General features: G+C 52.3%; 1 protein-coding gene across 1 annotated transcript in view; it reads left to right on the top strand.

Moving 5' to 3' along the window:
• Nucleotides 1-16,702, top strand: part of Zbtb46 (zinc finger and BTB domain containing 46) — a 49,180-nt gene that overhangs the window by 28,461 nt on the left and 4,017 nt on the right. Inside the window, exon 4 of the mRNA XM_090352654.1 lies at nt 15,002-15,177. Coding sequence (XP_090208780.1) covers nt 15,002-15,177 — 176 coding nt within the window. The remainder of the gene's footprint in view (nt 1-15,001; nt 15,178-16,702) is intronic.

Genomic DNA, 16,702 nt, shown 5'->3' with positions numbered 1-16,702 from the left:
TTGGGCTTGGTTTCCGCATCTGAGACGTAAGGACAGCCATACTCATACAATTGTTAAGATTTTTAAAATATAGTAGCACATTAGCAGATGTTGAACACAGCATAGGCAAACAGGCCTGACAAACACTCAGACGTGGGAAGAAATGGTGTGGTTTGCCAAGACCCCAGGGAGCAGGGGTGGTATTGCCTTGAAGGTGGCATTGGGGTTTGGGGTCTGGGATTCACCAGAACAGGGGAGTCTGCAATGGGGCCAGGTCTGTGGCACAGGGAGGGAGTGAGGAAAGCCCTTGCACCTTTCCCTGTCCTGCATTTATCTTTCACTCTGCACTGCCTGCACCACCCTGGATTTCAATGTGCTTCTGGCTCACGTGTGACCCACAAAGTGCAAATTCTTCCTTCAGAGCAGAGGAGGCCCCCAGATACTGTGTGCATACGTCTGCGCACACATGTGAATACTGGGCCTGGCCCAGAGCTTGAACTCAGGGTCTGGTGCTGTCCCTGAGCTTTTTGCTCATGGCTAGTGCTCTACCACTTGAGCCCCAGCTCCACTTCCAGCTTTCTGGCGGTTCACTGGAGAGGAGAGCCTCATGGACTTTCCCAGTTGCCTTGGACTCGTGATCCCCAGACAGGCTTACGCCACCGGTGCTCAGCTGTCTTTATCAAGAATGGTCTTGGGTGCTGGGTTGGTGACTCAGTAGTAGAGCGCCTGCCTGGCAAGTGCGAGGACCACCTAAAAATAAAGTGAGCTTCTTTGGCTGTGTGTGTGGCACTCACTGGCTTGCAGGTTGCCCTACAACACTGGAGAAGTAGCAGTGCTGAAGTGAAGTCTGCCTGTCGTTCTGCACACACCGAGCTGAAGTTCCCAGGAATAAACACGTACTTCCCAAGCACCATCTGCCTCGTGCACCGGGCCATGTGGCCACCCAGGAGGCGGAGGCAGCGGGCCCTGCGCAGGGGAGTCAGGGCAGTGGCTGGGTCAGGTGTCGTGTGGTGGGCCAGCGTGTGCCTATGCCTGAGCCAATCGGGAGAGCTGGGCTCAGCTTCCCTGCGCCACTTCCAGCCTCCACTCTGTAAGCAGGCAGGTCGCCCGCGGCAGGGCCTGGGCTGTGAGGTGTGGGTCAGCCCCAGTATCGCCCTGCGGTTCTGGAAGCTCTGAGCCCAGGCTCACAAGCCGCTCCTCTCGAGGCTCTGGGCTGCTCTGCTGGCATGTAAACATGTTCAAAGGAGAGCAACGCCTTGTGCCCGGTGGGGCAGGGCGTGTACGCGTGTGATTGCAGCCTGTGTGTGTTTGGCTCCTGGCCAGCCTTGACCAGGGCTCTGAAGACACTCCCCACAGCGAGTGCAGCCCTGGAGAAAGGGACAGTATAGCTCCAGTGTCCTGGGTGGTGGCCCTCTCGTGGTACAGGGCGCCTGTTCCACTACCCCAGATGCAGCCGCCTCTCCTTGCCATTTGCACACTGTGTTGGTATTCGTGTGGCTTAGGCATAGCAATTTTGTGCAAGAACAGGAGAGCAGTTACAGATTTTTCAGCTGAGAGAAACATTAAGTTTGTGGGAAGTGTGCCCGTAGTACAAAACAACAGATGCTTAGACATCTTTCTAGGTGGTTCTGGAATGTTCTAGAAAAGCTGGATTAACATCCTTGTTTTCATAGGACTAATAAAATTCAGCAGATGGTAGATTACTGGCTGGCTCATCGATCTTTTAATGGACCTCTGCTGAAGCGGACTTTTGCCTCTCCGGTTGGACTCGGGTTAACTTGGTTCTCAGCAGTAGACTGAGCTCTTTTACCTGTTCATGGTCACTGTGTACTGACCAGAGAGCATGGAAAGCATCGTTTGTGGTTCAGACAGCATACCCTGATCCAGTCAGCACCTTGGTGCCTGTGTGGCCTTTGTGAGCCTGGAGAGTTACCCTAAGAACAAGAGTGGCTTGGATTTACTCAAGCCAGTTGGAGACAGACCAGCAGCCTCAAGTACCAGAGGTTGACGCCATGTGGCCACAACACTGTTTCATCTGTGGTGATCACAGGGCCCTAAACAAGTCCTCCTGGAGTGTTGCTGGCACACCTGACTAAGTCCTGCAGAAGGACTGGGCTTCCGTGCCAGCTTTGAGGAAGTGGGCCCTGAAGCCATCAGGGCCCTGGCTGTGTACAGTCTCTTTCCCAGGCCTGTGTCCTACAGCTGGGATGAAGGTCTAGGCAAGAGGCCTAACTCTGGAGAATATAATGTTTCCATTTTATTTTATTTTATTTTAATTTGCCAGTCCTGGGGCTTACACTGTCTTTGGGCTTTCTCAAGGCTAGAGCCATACCACTTGAGCCACAGCACCACTTCTGGCCCTTGTATGTGGTACCACGGAATTGAACCAGGTCTTCGTGCATGCTAGGCAAGCACTCTACCACTAGGCCACACTCTGGGCCCCTTCATTTCGTTTTCAAGAGTGTTTCCTGGCCAGGGCCAGTGGCTCATGCCAGTAATCCCAGTGCTTGGGAGGCAGACAAGAGTTTTGGGTCCCTGGCAAATCTGGGCAAAGGCAGCTGGTAGCAGAACCCTATCTTGAAAACAAAAGTGTTGCTGGTTGCTCTTGGCTCATGCTGTAACCCTAGCTACTAAGGAGACTAAGGTTTGAAGACCATTGTATGAAGTTAGTCTGGGTAGCTGTGATCTAGAAAACAAAACAAAACTCTGTAATACTCTTATCACCATTCATCCGCGAACGGCTCGCTGTGCTTCTGGGGCTCTAAAGCCTGCTGATTGGCAGCAGTCCCCATGGACACAGACAGCTCCCACCTTCCTTTCACTCAGTGCCCCAGGAGAGCTCTGTGACTTCTAGACCTCACCCGAGGAGCTGGCAGTGCGTCTCCAGCCTGGGGCGCCTGAGGAGACAGTCACACCCTGGCCTCCTGTGACTTCCCTGAACAAGTTCTGTGAGCTCCCATGTTCACCGTGCTCTGCCCAGCTCGGAAGCAGCCATGGCATGAAGGCCTCATCCCTTCATCCCACTGGCTTTTAGTAATGCATGCTTTCACTCTACAATGACATGTACGAAGCCGAATTGTTTTACGTTTCATTGAAAGCATTTCTCCAGGGCTACTGAAGAAGCTGAGATCTGAGGATCACAGTTCACAGCCAGCCCAAGCACAAATTTTGTGAGACTCTTATCTCCAATTAACCACCAGAAGACTGGAAGTAACGCTGTGGCCCAGAGTGGTAGAATGCTAGTTTTGAGCAAAAAAATCTCAGGGACAGTGCCCAGGCCCTGACTTCGAGCCCCATGAACAACAAAAACAAAAGTAAAAGTATATTTCTATAAGGTACAAAGTTCAAGACCAGCCTTGGCAACACAGGACTCAAAATAAGAAGACGTTTTCCTGATTTTGTTATCAGGGTTTTTTCCCCATACAGGTAGGGGCTGTACAAGGCCTATGACCAGAAAAGACAAATATGCTTCTCTTCTACTTTTGACTGCCTGCATCGATGATTTGGTATGGCCTGTGATAAGTGTTCTAAATATCCAAATAGCCCTTAGCAGAAAAAAGCGTGATGTTTGATTCATACAGAAGCAGATTAAAAGTTACCAGTTCCTAAAACTACGAGTGATGGGCCTCTCTAGTGACTTCTGCCTGCGAGGGCCGCTGTGTGTTTCTGACAATTGCAGACTCTGAGCCCGCCTCCATCCCCCCCCCCCAGCTGCACAGAAAGCTGGAGCCTTCTGTCCTGAAGCCATGGGGTCACTGCGAAGGGCCAGCCTGCTTCTAGCAGCCATTCCTGGAGAAGAGTAGCCACCTACCTTGGTCCTGATGGGAGCCAGATGGTCTTCCCACAAGGACCCTCCTGACGTAGCTTTGGGTGGTCTGCGTCTCTCCTGGGAATTAACGACCAACTTCCCTTCCAGGTGGCCAGTGACCCGTTCTCTTTGTAGAGGCTGAACAGAGACCAGGTGAGTGAGAGGTGACAGAGTGCCAGTGGGAAAAGTCTTGTCCAACGTTCTACCATTCGCCAGTGTGTAACACTTGTGTCTGCCTCTAGATTGATGTCTCTTGTGACCTGGACGGTGGGCTGGGCAGTCTCTCCGGGCTGACTCTGAGTGATGCTGTTAAGTCCTCTCTGACTTGACTATGTGGAGCATTCCTGTTTAGGACGCTAGCTGCTTCCTTCCAATAGTGTTGCAGCCTTTACCCCTTCCCCAGGCCCGAGGTGGCTGGGGAGAAGCTGAGCCATAGGTGCTGGTGGCTAAGGAGCCCACAGAGAAGATGGGCCAGAGACAGCTCTGCCCCTTCCCAGTCAGCAGGTGGAGCGGGCTTCTGGGGGCTTCCGCGCTGAGCTCTGGAGTCCAGGTTCTTCTGTGTCTTGTGCAGCGGGATGGCTGTGCTTAGCCACTCAGCCCAGTCCAGCGTCTGTGCCGTGAGACACATGCGGGGTGGTGATCACAGAGCCGGGAGGCCTGGGCCTTCGGGGCTTCCACCACTGCCCACAGAGGCATGTCACTGTCCAGCCAGTGAGCAGAGGATTCCAAGAGGGGACCGCAGCAGCTCCCCAGCTGGAGTCACAGAGACAGAAGGTTAGGCAGCCGTCGGTGGGGAGGGAGCCAAACTGCTGCCGTCTAGTGATTTCCTAGAAGTGTCTGAGGACAGAGGTAGGCCATGACGCCCTGGTATTAGTGCCTTCCCAGATGGTCTTGTTGATAAAGGCGGTATCTGCTGTCTTAGTGGGACACGAAGGGCTGGGTGCCCTTCCTCAGGGCGAGGGGCTGTGGACCTGCGGTGCTCCAGGAACCCTTTGCCAGGGAGCCAAAGGTGGGCTCTGCAAGGCTATGGCTGGCCAGCTGCACACAATGGTGTGAACAGGGGCCTGGGCGAGGCGCTTCCTGCCATTAGAGCATGTGCAGACTCATGTGCCACCTCACTGCTTGCTCATAGGTGGAGAATGAACCGAAGATGGAGGCACCAGGCTCGTGGCCAGGCTTCCGGGCAATGTAGCCTGCCTCCCTCCCTCCCTCCCTCCCTCCCTCCCTTCCTCCCTCCCTCCCTCCCTCTCTCCCTCTCTCCCTCCCTCCCTCCCTTCCTCCCTTCCTCCCTCCCTCCCTCCCTCTCTCCCTCTCTCTCTCCCTCCTTCCCTCTCCCTCTCTCTGTTGGTTGTGGGGCTTGGACTGTGGGCCTGGATGCTGTCCCTGAGCTCTTTAGCTCGAGGCTACCTCTCTATCCTTGAGCCAAGCCCCATTTTCCATTTTCTAGAGGTTAATTGGAGATAAAAGTCTCACAGTTTTTTGTGCCCGGGCTGGCTTTGAACCACAGTCCTCAGATCTCTGCCTCCTGAGTAGCTAGGATCACAACAAAGCGAGCCACCACACCCAGATGCAGCTTGACTTTTAACTGCCCTCCCTGAAGAAGTAGAAGAGCCATGGAGCATGGATCTGAAGTTATTAATTAGGCTCTCTTTTCATAAACGTCTTCCTACCTGCAGTTTTGTGGGTGCTGGTGTTGTCACTGGCTCTCTTCCCCTGTGTGTCTGTGTCTTGGGGATGAATGCCAGCTGTCCTTTCCAGGTGGCTGGTGACCACCAAGGACCTATCCCTGTAGCCCCATTCCTCGACACTGGGCCTGCGTAGATGTGTCACCATGGGTCTGTTCACCACCATGGACTCAGAGCTCACTGGTGCAACTGGGCCCATGAGGCAGGGTGGGCCCGCGTGAGGTTGGAAGGCCTAGAAAAGCCTTGAGTGGCATCAGGGCCATCCGCTGCTTGCCTTTGTTGTCTGGGGTAGGGTGCAGTGGAGTGGGCTCGGAAACGTGCACAGAGCTGCATCGTGGAGACATCTGGTACACTTGGCCAACAGAATTAGGTTGAGTTTTGAAAACAGTTTAAAATTTAAGACAGACAGGTTCCAAAATCCCTGAAAGAGGGGATGCGTTTGTGGTGGGGTTCAAGGAAAGGGGCGCCGAAAGCAGGCAGACATGTTTCCTTGCCGCCTCTCTGACCTCCTGTCTTCTAAAACTGCGCAGATGCCCACATGGGGCTCTGGAGTGGTTCTTCAGATGCTTTGCCTTCCATACTCTGTTGAATTTTTTTATTGAAGAATGTCATGAAAACATTATAGTCTGGGACTGGGAATGTGGCCTAGAGGTAGAGTGCTTTCCTAGCAAGCATGAAGCCCTGGGTTCACTTCCTCCATACCACATACATAGAAGAAGACAGAAGTGGGGCTATGGCTCAAGTGGTAGAGCACTATCTTGGGAAACAAAAAGAAGGAGGAGGAAGAGGAGGAGGAGGAAGAGGAGGAGGAGGAAGAGGAGGAGGAGGAGGAGGAGGAGGAGAAGCAGCAGCAGCTCAGAAACATCGCCCAGGCTCTGAGTTCAAGCTCCAAGACTGGCCAAAAAAAAGATTTTTCAAAAGTGTATCATTGCATCTTTCTTCCTTTTTTTTTTTTTTGGTGGGTCTTGGGGCCTGAACTCAGCTGGGTGCTGTCTCTGAGCTCTTCAGCTCAAGGCTACCACCCTACCCTGGAGCCAAGCTCCACTTCCCGTTTTCTAGTGGTTAATTGGAGATAAGAATCTCAGGGTCTTTTGTGCCCGGGTTAGCTTTGAACTTTGATTCTCAGATCTCAGACTCCTGACTAGCTAGGCTTACAGGCAAGAACCACTGTGCCTGGCTGAATCTTTCTTGAAAACATAATTTCAATCATAAAAGGCAGTGGTGCAGGCCCATCTGTACCCAGACACAGAACAAAAGCCCTCGCTGTCTTCAGAAGATGATGTTATTGTTCCATCCATGTCCAGCATGACAGGAGGTTAACACACGTACTACATATTAAAGTCCCGCGCAGAACCAGCGTGGAATGATGACAGACTGCCGACAGGAGACAACAGCTCAAGGTCTGGAGTAACAGAGTCAAAGGCGTGGACCAGATAAATGAAAAAAGATGAAGGATTTCGAGAGAAATCAGAAGAACCAAGTGGGCATTTTGGACCTAAAAATATATCTGAATGGGCCGGGATTTTGGCCTAGTGGTAGAGTGCTTGCCTACCATGCAGGAAGACCCAGGTTCAACTGCTTGGAACTGCATACATAGAAAAAAAAAAAGCCAGAAATGGTGCTGAGGCTCAGGTGGTAGAGGTCTGGCCTTGAGAAAGTCCAAGGACAGTGCTCAGGCCCTGAGTTCAAGCCCAGGACTGGCAAAAAAAAAAAGTCTGAAATTAAGATTGCACAGATAGCTTGAGAGCAGTCTGGACATGTCAACAGGCAACAGAAGGCAGGTTGGTGAGCTGGAAAAATCTGTGCTGAAAACAGAGGAGGGAAAAGAATGAGAGTCAAGCAAAGAAATATGGTAATGTATGTGTGGTTGCTGTTCCAAAAGGGAGGGGAGAAGAAACAAGCAGTAGTGGAAGAGACAGTAGCTTAGAATTTTTCACAAAAAACAAAGGATGTAAGTGCTCCCAAAAGCCTATAATCCTAGTTACTCTAAAGGCTGAGATCTGAGTATCATGGTTTGAATCCAGCTTGGGCAGAAAAAGTCCATGAGACTCATCTTTAATTGACCATCAAAAAGCCAGAAGTCCAGATGGGTGTGATGGTTCCTGGTTGTAATCTCAGCCACTCTGGAGGCTGAGATCTGAGGATCGAGGTTCAAAGCCAGCCCAGGCACTAAAGACTGAGAGACTCTTATCTCCAATTAACCTCTAGAAAATGGGAAGTGGGGCTTGGCTCCAGGGTAGGGTGGTAGCCTTGGGCTGAACAGCTCAGGGACAGCGCCCAGGCAGAGTTCAAGCCCTGTGACCCACCAAAAATAAACAAAACAAAACCTGGAAGTGGAGCTGTGGCTCCTAAGTGGTGGTTAGCCTTGACCAAAAGAATTCAGGGACAGAACCCAGGCCTTGAGTTAAAGCCCCACAGCTTCCTCCTACCGTCCCTCCCCCCCCCCAAAAAAGGGCCAGCCAACAGGTAAGAGGAGTTACTTGTTAGAGAAGTCCCTGCTTCTAGTTTTGCAGGCAGACAAGATGGTCCAGGTGTGTACTCTGCTGGCCAGACAGGTGACAACCCCTGATTGGCCCTATTTTTGCCAGTCCTGGGTTTGAGCTCAAGGCCTGAGCACTGTCCTTGGGCTTTCTCAAATGCTAAAGTTCTACTGCTTGAGCTGCAGCACCACTTCCAGCTTTTCTGTATAGGTGGTACCAGGAACGGAACCCGGGTCTTTGTGCATGGTAGGCAAGCACTCTACCACTAGGCCAAATTCATGGCCCCTAGACTGTGAGACTTATCTCCAATTAACCACTAAAAAACTAGGAGTGGCGTTGTGACGGTAGCCTTGAGCTGAAGAGCTCAGGGACAGTGCCCAGGCCCAGAGTTCAAGCCCCATGACCAACCAAAAAAAAAAAGGAGCTGAGGGGACTAGACTATCATTATGTATCTATCATAATGTACCTGTACTGGGGCTTGAACTCAGAGCCTTGAGCCCTCAATTAGCTCTCAACCAAGGCAGGTACTCTGCTACTTGAGCCAAACCTTCAGTTCCGGCTTTATGCTGTTAATTGGAGTTGAGAGTCTCTTGAATTTGTCTGCTTGGGGTGGCTTTGTGACCCTCAGATCTCAGCTCCTGGGTAGTCAGGATTATAGGCCTGAGCCACTGTCACCCTGGTTGGAACATAGTTGTCTGTGTTCTTGAACTCCTGGAATAAATCTTCCTGCTTTCATCTATGCTCACAGACATGTTGGCCTGTAACAACATGATTAGCTATCATTAAGTCACACAAGTGCATAATATTCCAAACACACAGAAAGCTTTTACCTAAGTAGACCAACCAGGGCCAAAAGCAATAGCTGTTGGGACTGAAGCTATCTTCACTGTGCCAGAACGAGGCAGAAATTGCAGCAAAGATGACAGAATCTCAAACTGCTTCTGAATGCAAGCACATAAATTCCACAGAAATCATAATTTCAACTGAATGCTAATAAAAAAAATGCCACATCAAAACTTTAGACCCATCTGAAACAGTATAGCAGTATAGCTCTAATTGCCCTTACTAGACAAGAGAGAAAACTCATAAGTTTCTCTTTTTTTTTTTTTTTTTTTTGCCAGTTCTGGGCCTTGAACTCAGGGCCTGAGCACTGTCCTTGGGCTTTCTCAAGGCTAGAGCTCTACCACTTGAGCCTCAGCACCACTTCTGGCTTTTTTCTATATATACGTGGTACTGAGGAATCGAACCTGGGTCTTCGTGCATGGTAGGCAAGCACTCTACCAGTAGGCCAAACTCCCGGTCAAACTCATGAGTTTCTATGCAGAGAAGAAAAAGGTTTGCTGCAGGTTTGGTGCAGTGGCTCACATCTGCAATCCCAGCTTCTTGGGAGGCAGAGATCAAGAGGATTTTGGTTCAAGGCCAGCCCAGGCAGTGAAAGTTAGGGAGGTTTTGTTTTAAGTAATAAGCAAGGCGTGGTGTCATCCGTGCAAGAGACAGAGGCGGGAGGATTGTGAATTTGAGGCCAGAACAGATTACATAGCAAAACATGTATCAATCCAAAGAAAGTGGCAGGAAGAAAATGCAGAGCAGGTATCTGTGGAATAGAAACTAGATATACAAAAAGGAGACACACACACACACACACACACACACACACACAGGAACAGTTCCAAAGACTGGTGTACTGAAAAGGAAACTGACAAATGGCCAAACGTGACTAAGGAAAGCACCACGCACCAATAAAGAATGCAGCAAGGCCATTACTCCAGATCCTATAAACGTTGGAAATATACTCAGTATGCTAAATAGCCTCATCCCGTAGATCTGATGCCCTGGAGAGAAGTGGAAAATGGGAACAGAAAGAAGTCAGTAGAGCTCTGGTGTACTAAGAAACTGAACTATAATTTACAAGCCTTCCTACAGACCCACGGCCCAATGCCTTGTAAATTCTTGGAGTGTTAATGGGATAAGAGGAACACCCAGGGCCTGCGGTGTGGCCTAGTAGTAGAGTGCACAAAGCCCTGGGTTCAATTCCTCTGATACCACATATACAGAAAAGCCAAAAGTGGTGCTGTGGCTCAGGTGACAGAGAGCTAGCCTTGAGCAAAAAGAGAGCCCACAGAGACCGAGAGGGACCCCACCTGTCTGGTCCCCACCTGACCAGGCCTTGCAGGAGGAGTGCTCCAGGACTGCACTCAGCTGTCAAAGCAGGCCTCCACAGGCATGGCATGGCCCCTCCTTGGGCAGCCCTCCACAGGCATGGCATAGCCCCTCCTTGTCCTTGGGCAGGCCTCCACAGGCATGGCATGGCCCCTCCTTGGGCAGGCCTCCACAGGCATGGCATGGCCCCTCCTTGGGCAGGCCTCCACAGGCATGGCATGGCCCCTCCTTGTCCTTGGGCAGGCCTCCACAGGCATGGCATGGCCCCTCCTTGGGCAGGCCTCCACAGGCATGGCCCCTCCTTGGGCAGGCCTCCACAGGCATGGCATGGCCCCTCCTTGTCCTTGGGCAGGCCTCCACAGGCATGGTCCCTCCTTGGGCAGGCCTCCACAGGCATGGCATGGCCCCTCCTTGTCCTTGGGCAGGCCTCCACAGGCATGGCCCCTCCTTGGGCAGGCCTCCACAGGCATGGCATAGCCCCTCCTTGTCCTTGGGCAGGCCTCCACAGGCATGGCATGGCCCCTCCTTGGGCAGGCCTCCACAGGCATGGCATGGCCCCTCCTTGTCCTTGGGCAGGCCTCCACAGGCATGGCATGGCCCCTCCTTGTCCTTGGGCAGGCCTCCACAGGCATGGTCCCTCCTTGGGCAGGCCTCCACAGGCATGGCATGGCCCCTCCTTGTCCTTGGGCAGGCCTCCACAGGCATGGCCCCTCCTTGGGCAGGCCTCCACAGGCATGGCATAGCCCCTCCTTGTCCTTGGGCAGGCCTCCACAGGCATGGCATGGCCCCTCCTTGGGCAGGCCTCCACAGGCATGGCATGGCCCCTCCTTGTCCTTGGGCAGGCCTCCACAGGCATGGCATGGCCCCTCCTTGGGCAGGCACCTTCATTCCAGGAACTCCAAGTCAGCTGGACATTTGAAAATTAGTCTTTGTGCTTCATCACATTAGCAGAATAAAAGAAGAAAGAAAACTTAATTACCTCAGCACACAGACAACCTTTAAAAAAACATATTATTGACAGACAACCTTTAAAAAAATATATTATTGTTTTCCTTGGATGGTCCTGAGGCTTGAACTCTGGGCCTGGGCACTGTCCCTGAGCTCCTCAGCTCAAGGCTACTGCCCTACTCTTTGAGCCACAGCCCCACTTCTTGTTTTCTGGTGGTTAATTGGAGATGAGTCTCCCCGACTTTAGTGCCTGGGTTTCATCAAAACTCTTGATGAAAATTAGTAGCATTCATGATAAAAAAATTTTTTTTCAGCAAACCTGGAGTAAAAGAGATAATGTGTATTGGATAAAAAATAAAAGGTGGGGCCAGGAGTTTGGCCTAGTAGTAGAATACTTGCCTAGCATGCACGAAGATCCAGGTTTGATTCCTCAGTACCACATACATAGAAGAAATCCAAAAGTGGTGCTGTGGCTCAAGTGGTAGAGCTCTATCCTTGAGAAAAACCCAAAGACAGTGCTCAGGCCCTGAGGCCAAGTCCAGGACTGGCAAAAAAAAAAAAAAAAAAAAAAAAAAAAGTAAAAGATGTCTTTTGTCTGCAACACCACAAAAAGTAATACAAAATAAATGCTATCTATAAAAATTGAATCGTGATTAGTTAGTAGTGACACTTATGACAGCAATCCCTGTTGTATGATCTAGCTGGCTTTAGGATTTTATGGCACCTCACACCTGTAATGGTAGCCTCTCACACAGTGGAGATAGTGTGGAGGTTTGAGGAAAGTCAGGGCTCATAAGACCTCATCTCAACCAGTATAAGGTGGATGTGATGGTCCATACCTGCCTGACAGCCCAGCCACAGAGGACACAAAACTAACACTGACTTCTACCCTAGCCCTGGGGTACCTGTGAAACCCCAGCAGAGGGTGTGGCTCAAGCCGCAGAGTGCCTGCCTAGCAAAGGTATGAGGCTAAGTTCAAATCCCAGTATTGCCCAACAGGAGTTCTGGTTTTCATTTTCCCTGGGCTGGTGGGCCATACCTCCTGCGCTGGCCTGTGGCAGGGAGTGCGGCTCCACCAGCGGCTTCCCAGGGTGAAGCACCAGTATTGGAGCATGCACTGTGTTGCTTAGCTGTCGTGTCCGGTGTCATGAAAAAGAAATCAGAGGACTAGACATGGTGTGTGCTTGCACACAGAAGATGCCTTGGAAGGCCTGTCACTTCCTTTAGGGCATGGCCAGCCCCAGCAGAGCCAAATCCAGTGGCATAAAGCTCCGAGTAATCCAGTAGAGGTGAAGTGGAAGAGTGAGGACAGTGGATTCGGGGCCTTGCTGGTGTGGGTGCCTGGGGTGCAGCTACCTCCACCATCCACCAGGGGTCAGCACGTGGCACGGCACGCTTGGGCACCAGAGGTCCTGAGGAAAGTTCATCTTGAGGCTTTCTGTGTCGCTGTGAGGGGACAGGAAGGGCCTGGGAGGCAGGAGCGCCCGCCCACATGGGAACTGCTGGGCAGCGCTCTCCCAGCCCTGGCAAGTTAGCCCAAGTCGCACGCCATCCTTCCGGGGAGCATGGTGCAGCCCTGAGCAGCTGCTTGCTGGTGATTCATCGTAGGCTTGCCCTGCTGTCGACTCCTGGCAGAGGGTTCAGATTCCAGGACACACCCAGAGACCACCTGTCTCAACTTAATGATCCTTTGTGCTCTTCCGTTAATGAGAATTACTCGTTTTACCGTGGATTGTTTTGTGTGCTTGCCAGTGGGACTGGAATTCAAGATCTTGTGCTTTTACTTGACCTTCCCATCCCTGGCGGGTGCTCCCCCGTGAAGCCACACCGCCAATTTCAGGTTTTTTCTGGTTAATAGGAAATAAGAATCTAGGATTTGTCTGCCTAGACTGGCTTCCCGCGGTGATCCTCAAATCTCAGCTTCTTGAGTAGCCAAGAAGACTGGCTGAGGCCCTGGAGCCTGTCCTCACGTGAATGGCCAGACTCTTGGTGTTCGTGAGATGAATGTGTGCTTTGGTCACTGATGCTGCTGTCACAATGGCAGACTGGGGGCTGCTTGTTTGTTTTGGGAGGCAGTCTTGCTGTGCAGCCCAGAATGGCCTCTAACTCATGATTCTCCCACCCCACCCCAGCATTCTCCAAGCTGGGTGGGCATCAGCTGTGCACCACCACCAAGAATTGTTTTAAGCCCAGGCCCTGGGTTCAAGCTCTAGGGCTCCAAAAAAAAAAAAAAATCAGCAATCCATTTGTGGCCTGGAGCATGGCCTGGCAGTAGAGTGCCCGCCTAGCACAAAACCCTGGGTCCAATCCCTCAGTACCGCATACACAGAAAAAACAGAAGTGGTGCTGTGACTCAAGTGGCAGAGCACTAGTCTTGAGCAAAACCTGTCCAAGGACAGTGCCCTGAGTTCAAGCCCCAGGACTGGGAAAAAAAAAAAAAAAACAAAGAATTGTTTTAAAAACTGGGCGTCAGTGGCTCACGCCTATAATCTTAGCTACTCAGGAGGCTGAGATCTGACGATCATGGTTCAAAGCCAGCCCAGGCACAAAAGTCTGTGAGATTCTTATCTCTAATTAACCAGCAAAAATCTGGAAGTGGAGCTGTGACTCACATGCTAGAGTGCTGGCCTTGAGCACAAAGCTCAGGGAACAGTGCCCAGGTCCAGAGTTCAAGCCCCAGGACCAACACACACACACTAAAATAATGTAGAAGCTAATTTTCTTATTCTCATTTTCCAGCTTAGAGAATGGTCCATGTGCTGTTAGGTGTGATAGCCTGAAATCTAGAATGCACACGGTGAAAAGGCCCATCATGGTGGGAAGAGAAGGAGGGGTGAGATTTCCTTGTCTGGTTTGGAGACCGCTGAGCCTGCTGTGAGGGAAGGGCTCAGATATTCCTTTTTCCATTTTTTTTTTTTGGCTGGTTCTGGGCTTAAACTCAGGGCCTTGAGCTCTGGGTTGAGTTTTTCGTTCACAGCTGGCCCTATAACATTTGTGCCATGTCTCCAGTTCTGGCTTTTTGCTAGTTATTTGGAGATTCGAGTTTCAGATTTGTCTGCCTCAGCTGGCTTTGGACCTTGGTCCTAAAATCTCAGCCTCCCAAGTCGCTAGAAAGGTCATTGTGAGCTTCAGGCTGTTGGTTTTGGGAGTTGTCAGGTGTAGGGGGGAAATGGGTGGGTGGACAGATGTGTGTCACTTTTCACCCTGCTGGGGATGCGCCCTCCCCCTCTCCTGCCCCCTCCCCCTCCCCACCCCCTCCTCCCGCCTTCCCTGTCTGGGACGCCCAGAGCCTCTCTGGGGAACCTGCTCTTGGTTCTTGTTGAGATGGGCCTATGTGGGTTAACTGCAGGAGCTGCAGGAGCTGCAGATGGCCGCAGCTAGTCATAGGGCAGGGGCAGATTCCTTCAGTTCAGCAGATGTGGTCGGGGACCTCATTGATGCACTATTTCCACAGTTCAAAAGCAGAAATGACGAAAATGTCCAAGTATAGTCTTCTAATAAGTTGTATTATATCCCGAGGTTTAGAAGAGATGTGGTTAAAACCATGGTTTAAATAATATTAGAATGCACACATTATGATTCTAGGTTTGTTTGGTTTGGTTTGGTTCTGTGCTGGTACTTAAATCCAGTGTCTTGCTGGGGTGCAGTTTTCTCTCCCACCCTACCGTCATGTCTGCCCTGGGCCTTGTTCCACTTGCATAGTCCAGTGGGGTCAGAGGGCCTAGGAAGGGCTGACCACAGGTCTGAGAGCGTGGGGAGGGCTGGTCCGGGGTGAGGCTTGAAGGTCCTTGTAGCTCACGCTCTTGGCATGTCCTCGTGTGGTGACCTAGATGCTGAGTGAGGCCCCCTCCCAGCGTATTGTGTGTGGTGCTGGGGGGGGGGGAGCCACGCTGAGGCAGAGGAATGCATTGTTGCACTGACACCTCGCCACTGTCTTTCAGTGAATGAATTCACGGTCATCAGGAAGAAGTTCAAGTGCCCCTACTGCAGCTTCTCCGCCATGCACCAGTGCATACTCAAGCGCCACATGCGCTCACACACCGGGGAGCGGCCCTACCCCTGTGAGATCTGCGGGAAGAAGTTCACCCGCCGGGAGCACATGAAGCGGCACACGCTGGTGAGTGGGGGCCGAGGGCCTTGCTCTGTGGAGGGAGGAGGGAGTGTGGCTGCTGCCCTTGCTGGGGCCTCCAGCTCTCCACCCCGGGCAGCATGCAGAAGCCTGGGCCTCTCCCCGCCCTGGGTTCCCCTCTGGGCTGGCTCTCCCTGCCTGCCCCTAATCTGGCAGTCCGCTCAGATTCAACACCTGGGGCAGTTAGTCAGGTCATAGACGTTGAGGGATGAATTTTCTTGGCCAAGAGAAGCAAAATGGAAAAGAAAAAAAAAAGAAAAGGTTGACCAGAAGCTGGAAGGCAGATTCACGCCTTCTCGGAAGGCAGCGTGAGGTCATGAAGCAGGCAGAAGCTGAGAGTGGGCTGGTGGGGCATCTTGGGCTCCGTCATTCAGCCTTGAGGGAGGGCAGGACCAAAGCTAGCCGCCTGCAGCTCACTGGCCTGGGTGGCAGACCTGCAGGAGGCCAGGCCGCCCTGCGGTGCGCTCAGGTGACAGGGCTCTGAGCAGAACTGCCCCAGGTCTCTGCCCCCTGGAGTCCAGTCTCTCCTCTGCTCCAGGCTTAGCATGCTCTGCTCAGTTCTGCTTTTCCATCCCAGTGAGGCTGTCACCCCATGGGGCCCAGGCAGGCTCCCTGCTTGTGGCCTGTGGCCCTGTGGCCAAGGCTGTTGGTAAAGTGCCCCAACCTGGCCCTAGACTTGAGGGCTCCCCACCTGTCTCCCTGCAGGGGGGAGGAGGGCCTGCCGAGCAGGGGGAGGACTGGGAAGGAAGCCTTCTAGGCCCCGGCCTGTCCACAACCACTCAAGGTGGGGTGAGTCCTCCATTGTTTTAGAATTTCTCCTCAGTGTGTCTTTTGTTGGGTCTAATGGAGCCACAGCATGGGTTTGGGAAGGGCTTGCTGAAACCTAGCGGCATGGACGCCTCTCTACGTGGTCACTCCCCCTGGAGAACTGTGTCTCAGTGTGGAGACCTCGCCCTGTGGGAGGCTGGTTGCAGCCAGTGCTTCTGGAAGTGTCCTGGCCCTGTTTGAGGCAGGGTCTGCTTCAGGACCCAGCCTGTAGCTCCCGGCGGGCCTCCCCGGTGGTCCCTGTGCTCCGGAGGGGCTGGAGCCCACTGGCCTGACCAAACTCCACTCCCACCACATCGTCTCCGGCCACTGGCTGTGACCTCTTCCTGGTACGTGGCAGCAACTTCAGGCAGTTGCTGTGGGGAGGACCCCGAAGCTGCCCCCCCCCAGGATAGAGCTTAAACTTAGCACTCAGCACTCTTGCTCTGCTTTTTCACTCTTATATGGCATCTGAGCCACACCTCCATGTCTGACTTTTTGCTAATGAGAAATAGGAACTTTGCAGATTCATTCGTCTGCCTGGGATTGTCCGTTCTCAGCCTCTGGACTAGCTAGGATTATTGGTATGAGCGGTCAGTGCCCAGGCTCGTGGCTGTTCTTGCTGGGGTTAGCTGCTGTGAGCCACACCCAGGGCTCAGAATAGGTTGCTATGGCACCCTGCATCCTCCCTTCTTGCTTCCTTTCTGAG

The sequence above is a fragment of the Megascapheus bottae genome, chromosome 18 (assembly GCF_031878675.1).
Source record: "Megascapheus bottae isolate mThoBot1 chromosome 18, mThoBot2.hap1, whole genome shotgun sequence".
NCBI classification, from domain to species: Eukaryota; Metazoa; Chordata; class Mammalia; order Rodentia; family Geomyidae; genus Megascapheus; species Megascapheus bottae.
The sequence above is the reverse complement of the archived record's forward strand: the minus strand, read 5'-3'. Positions and strand labels throughout refer to the sequence as shown.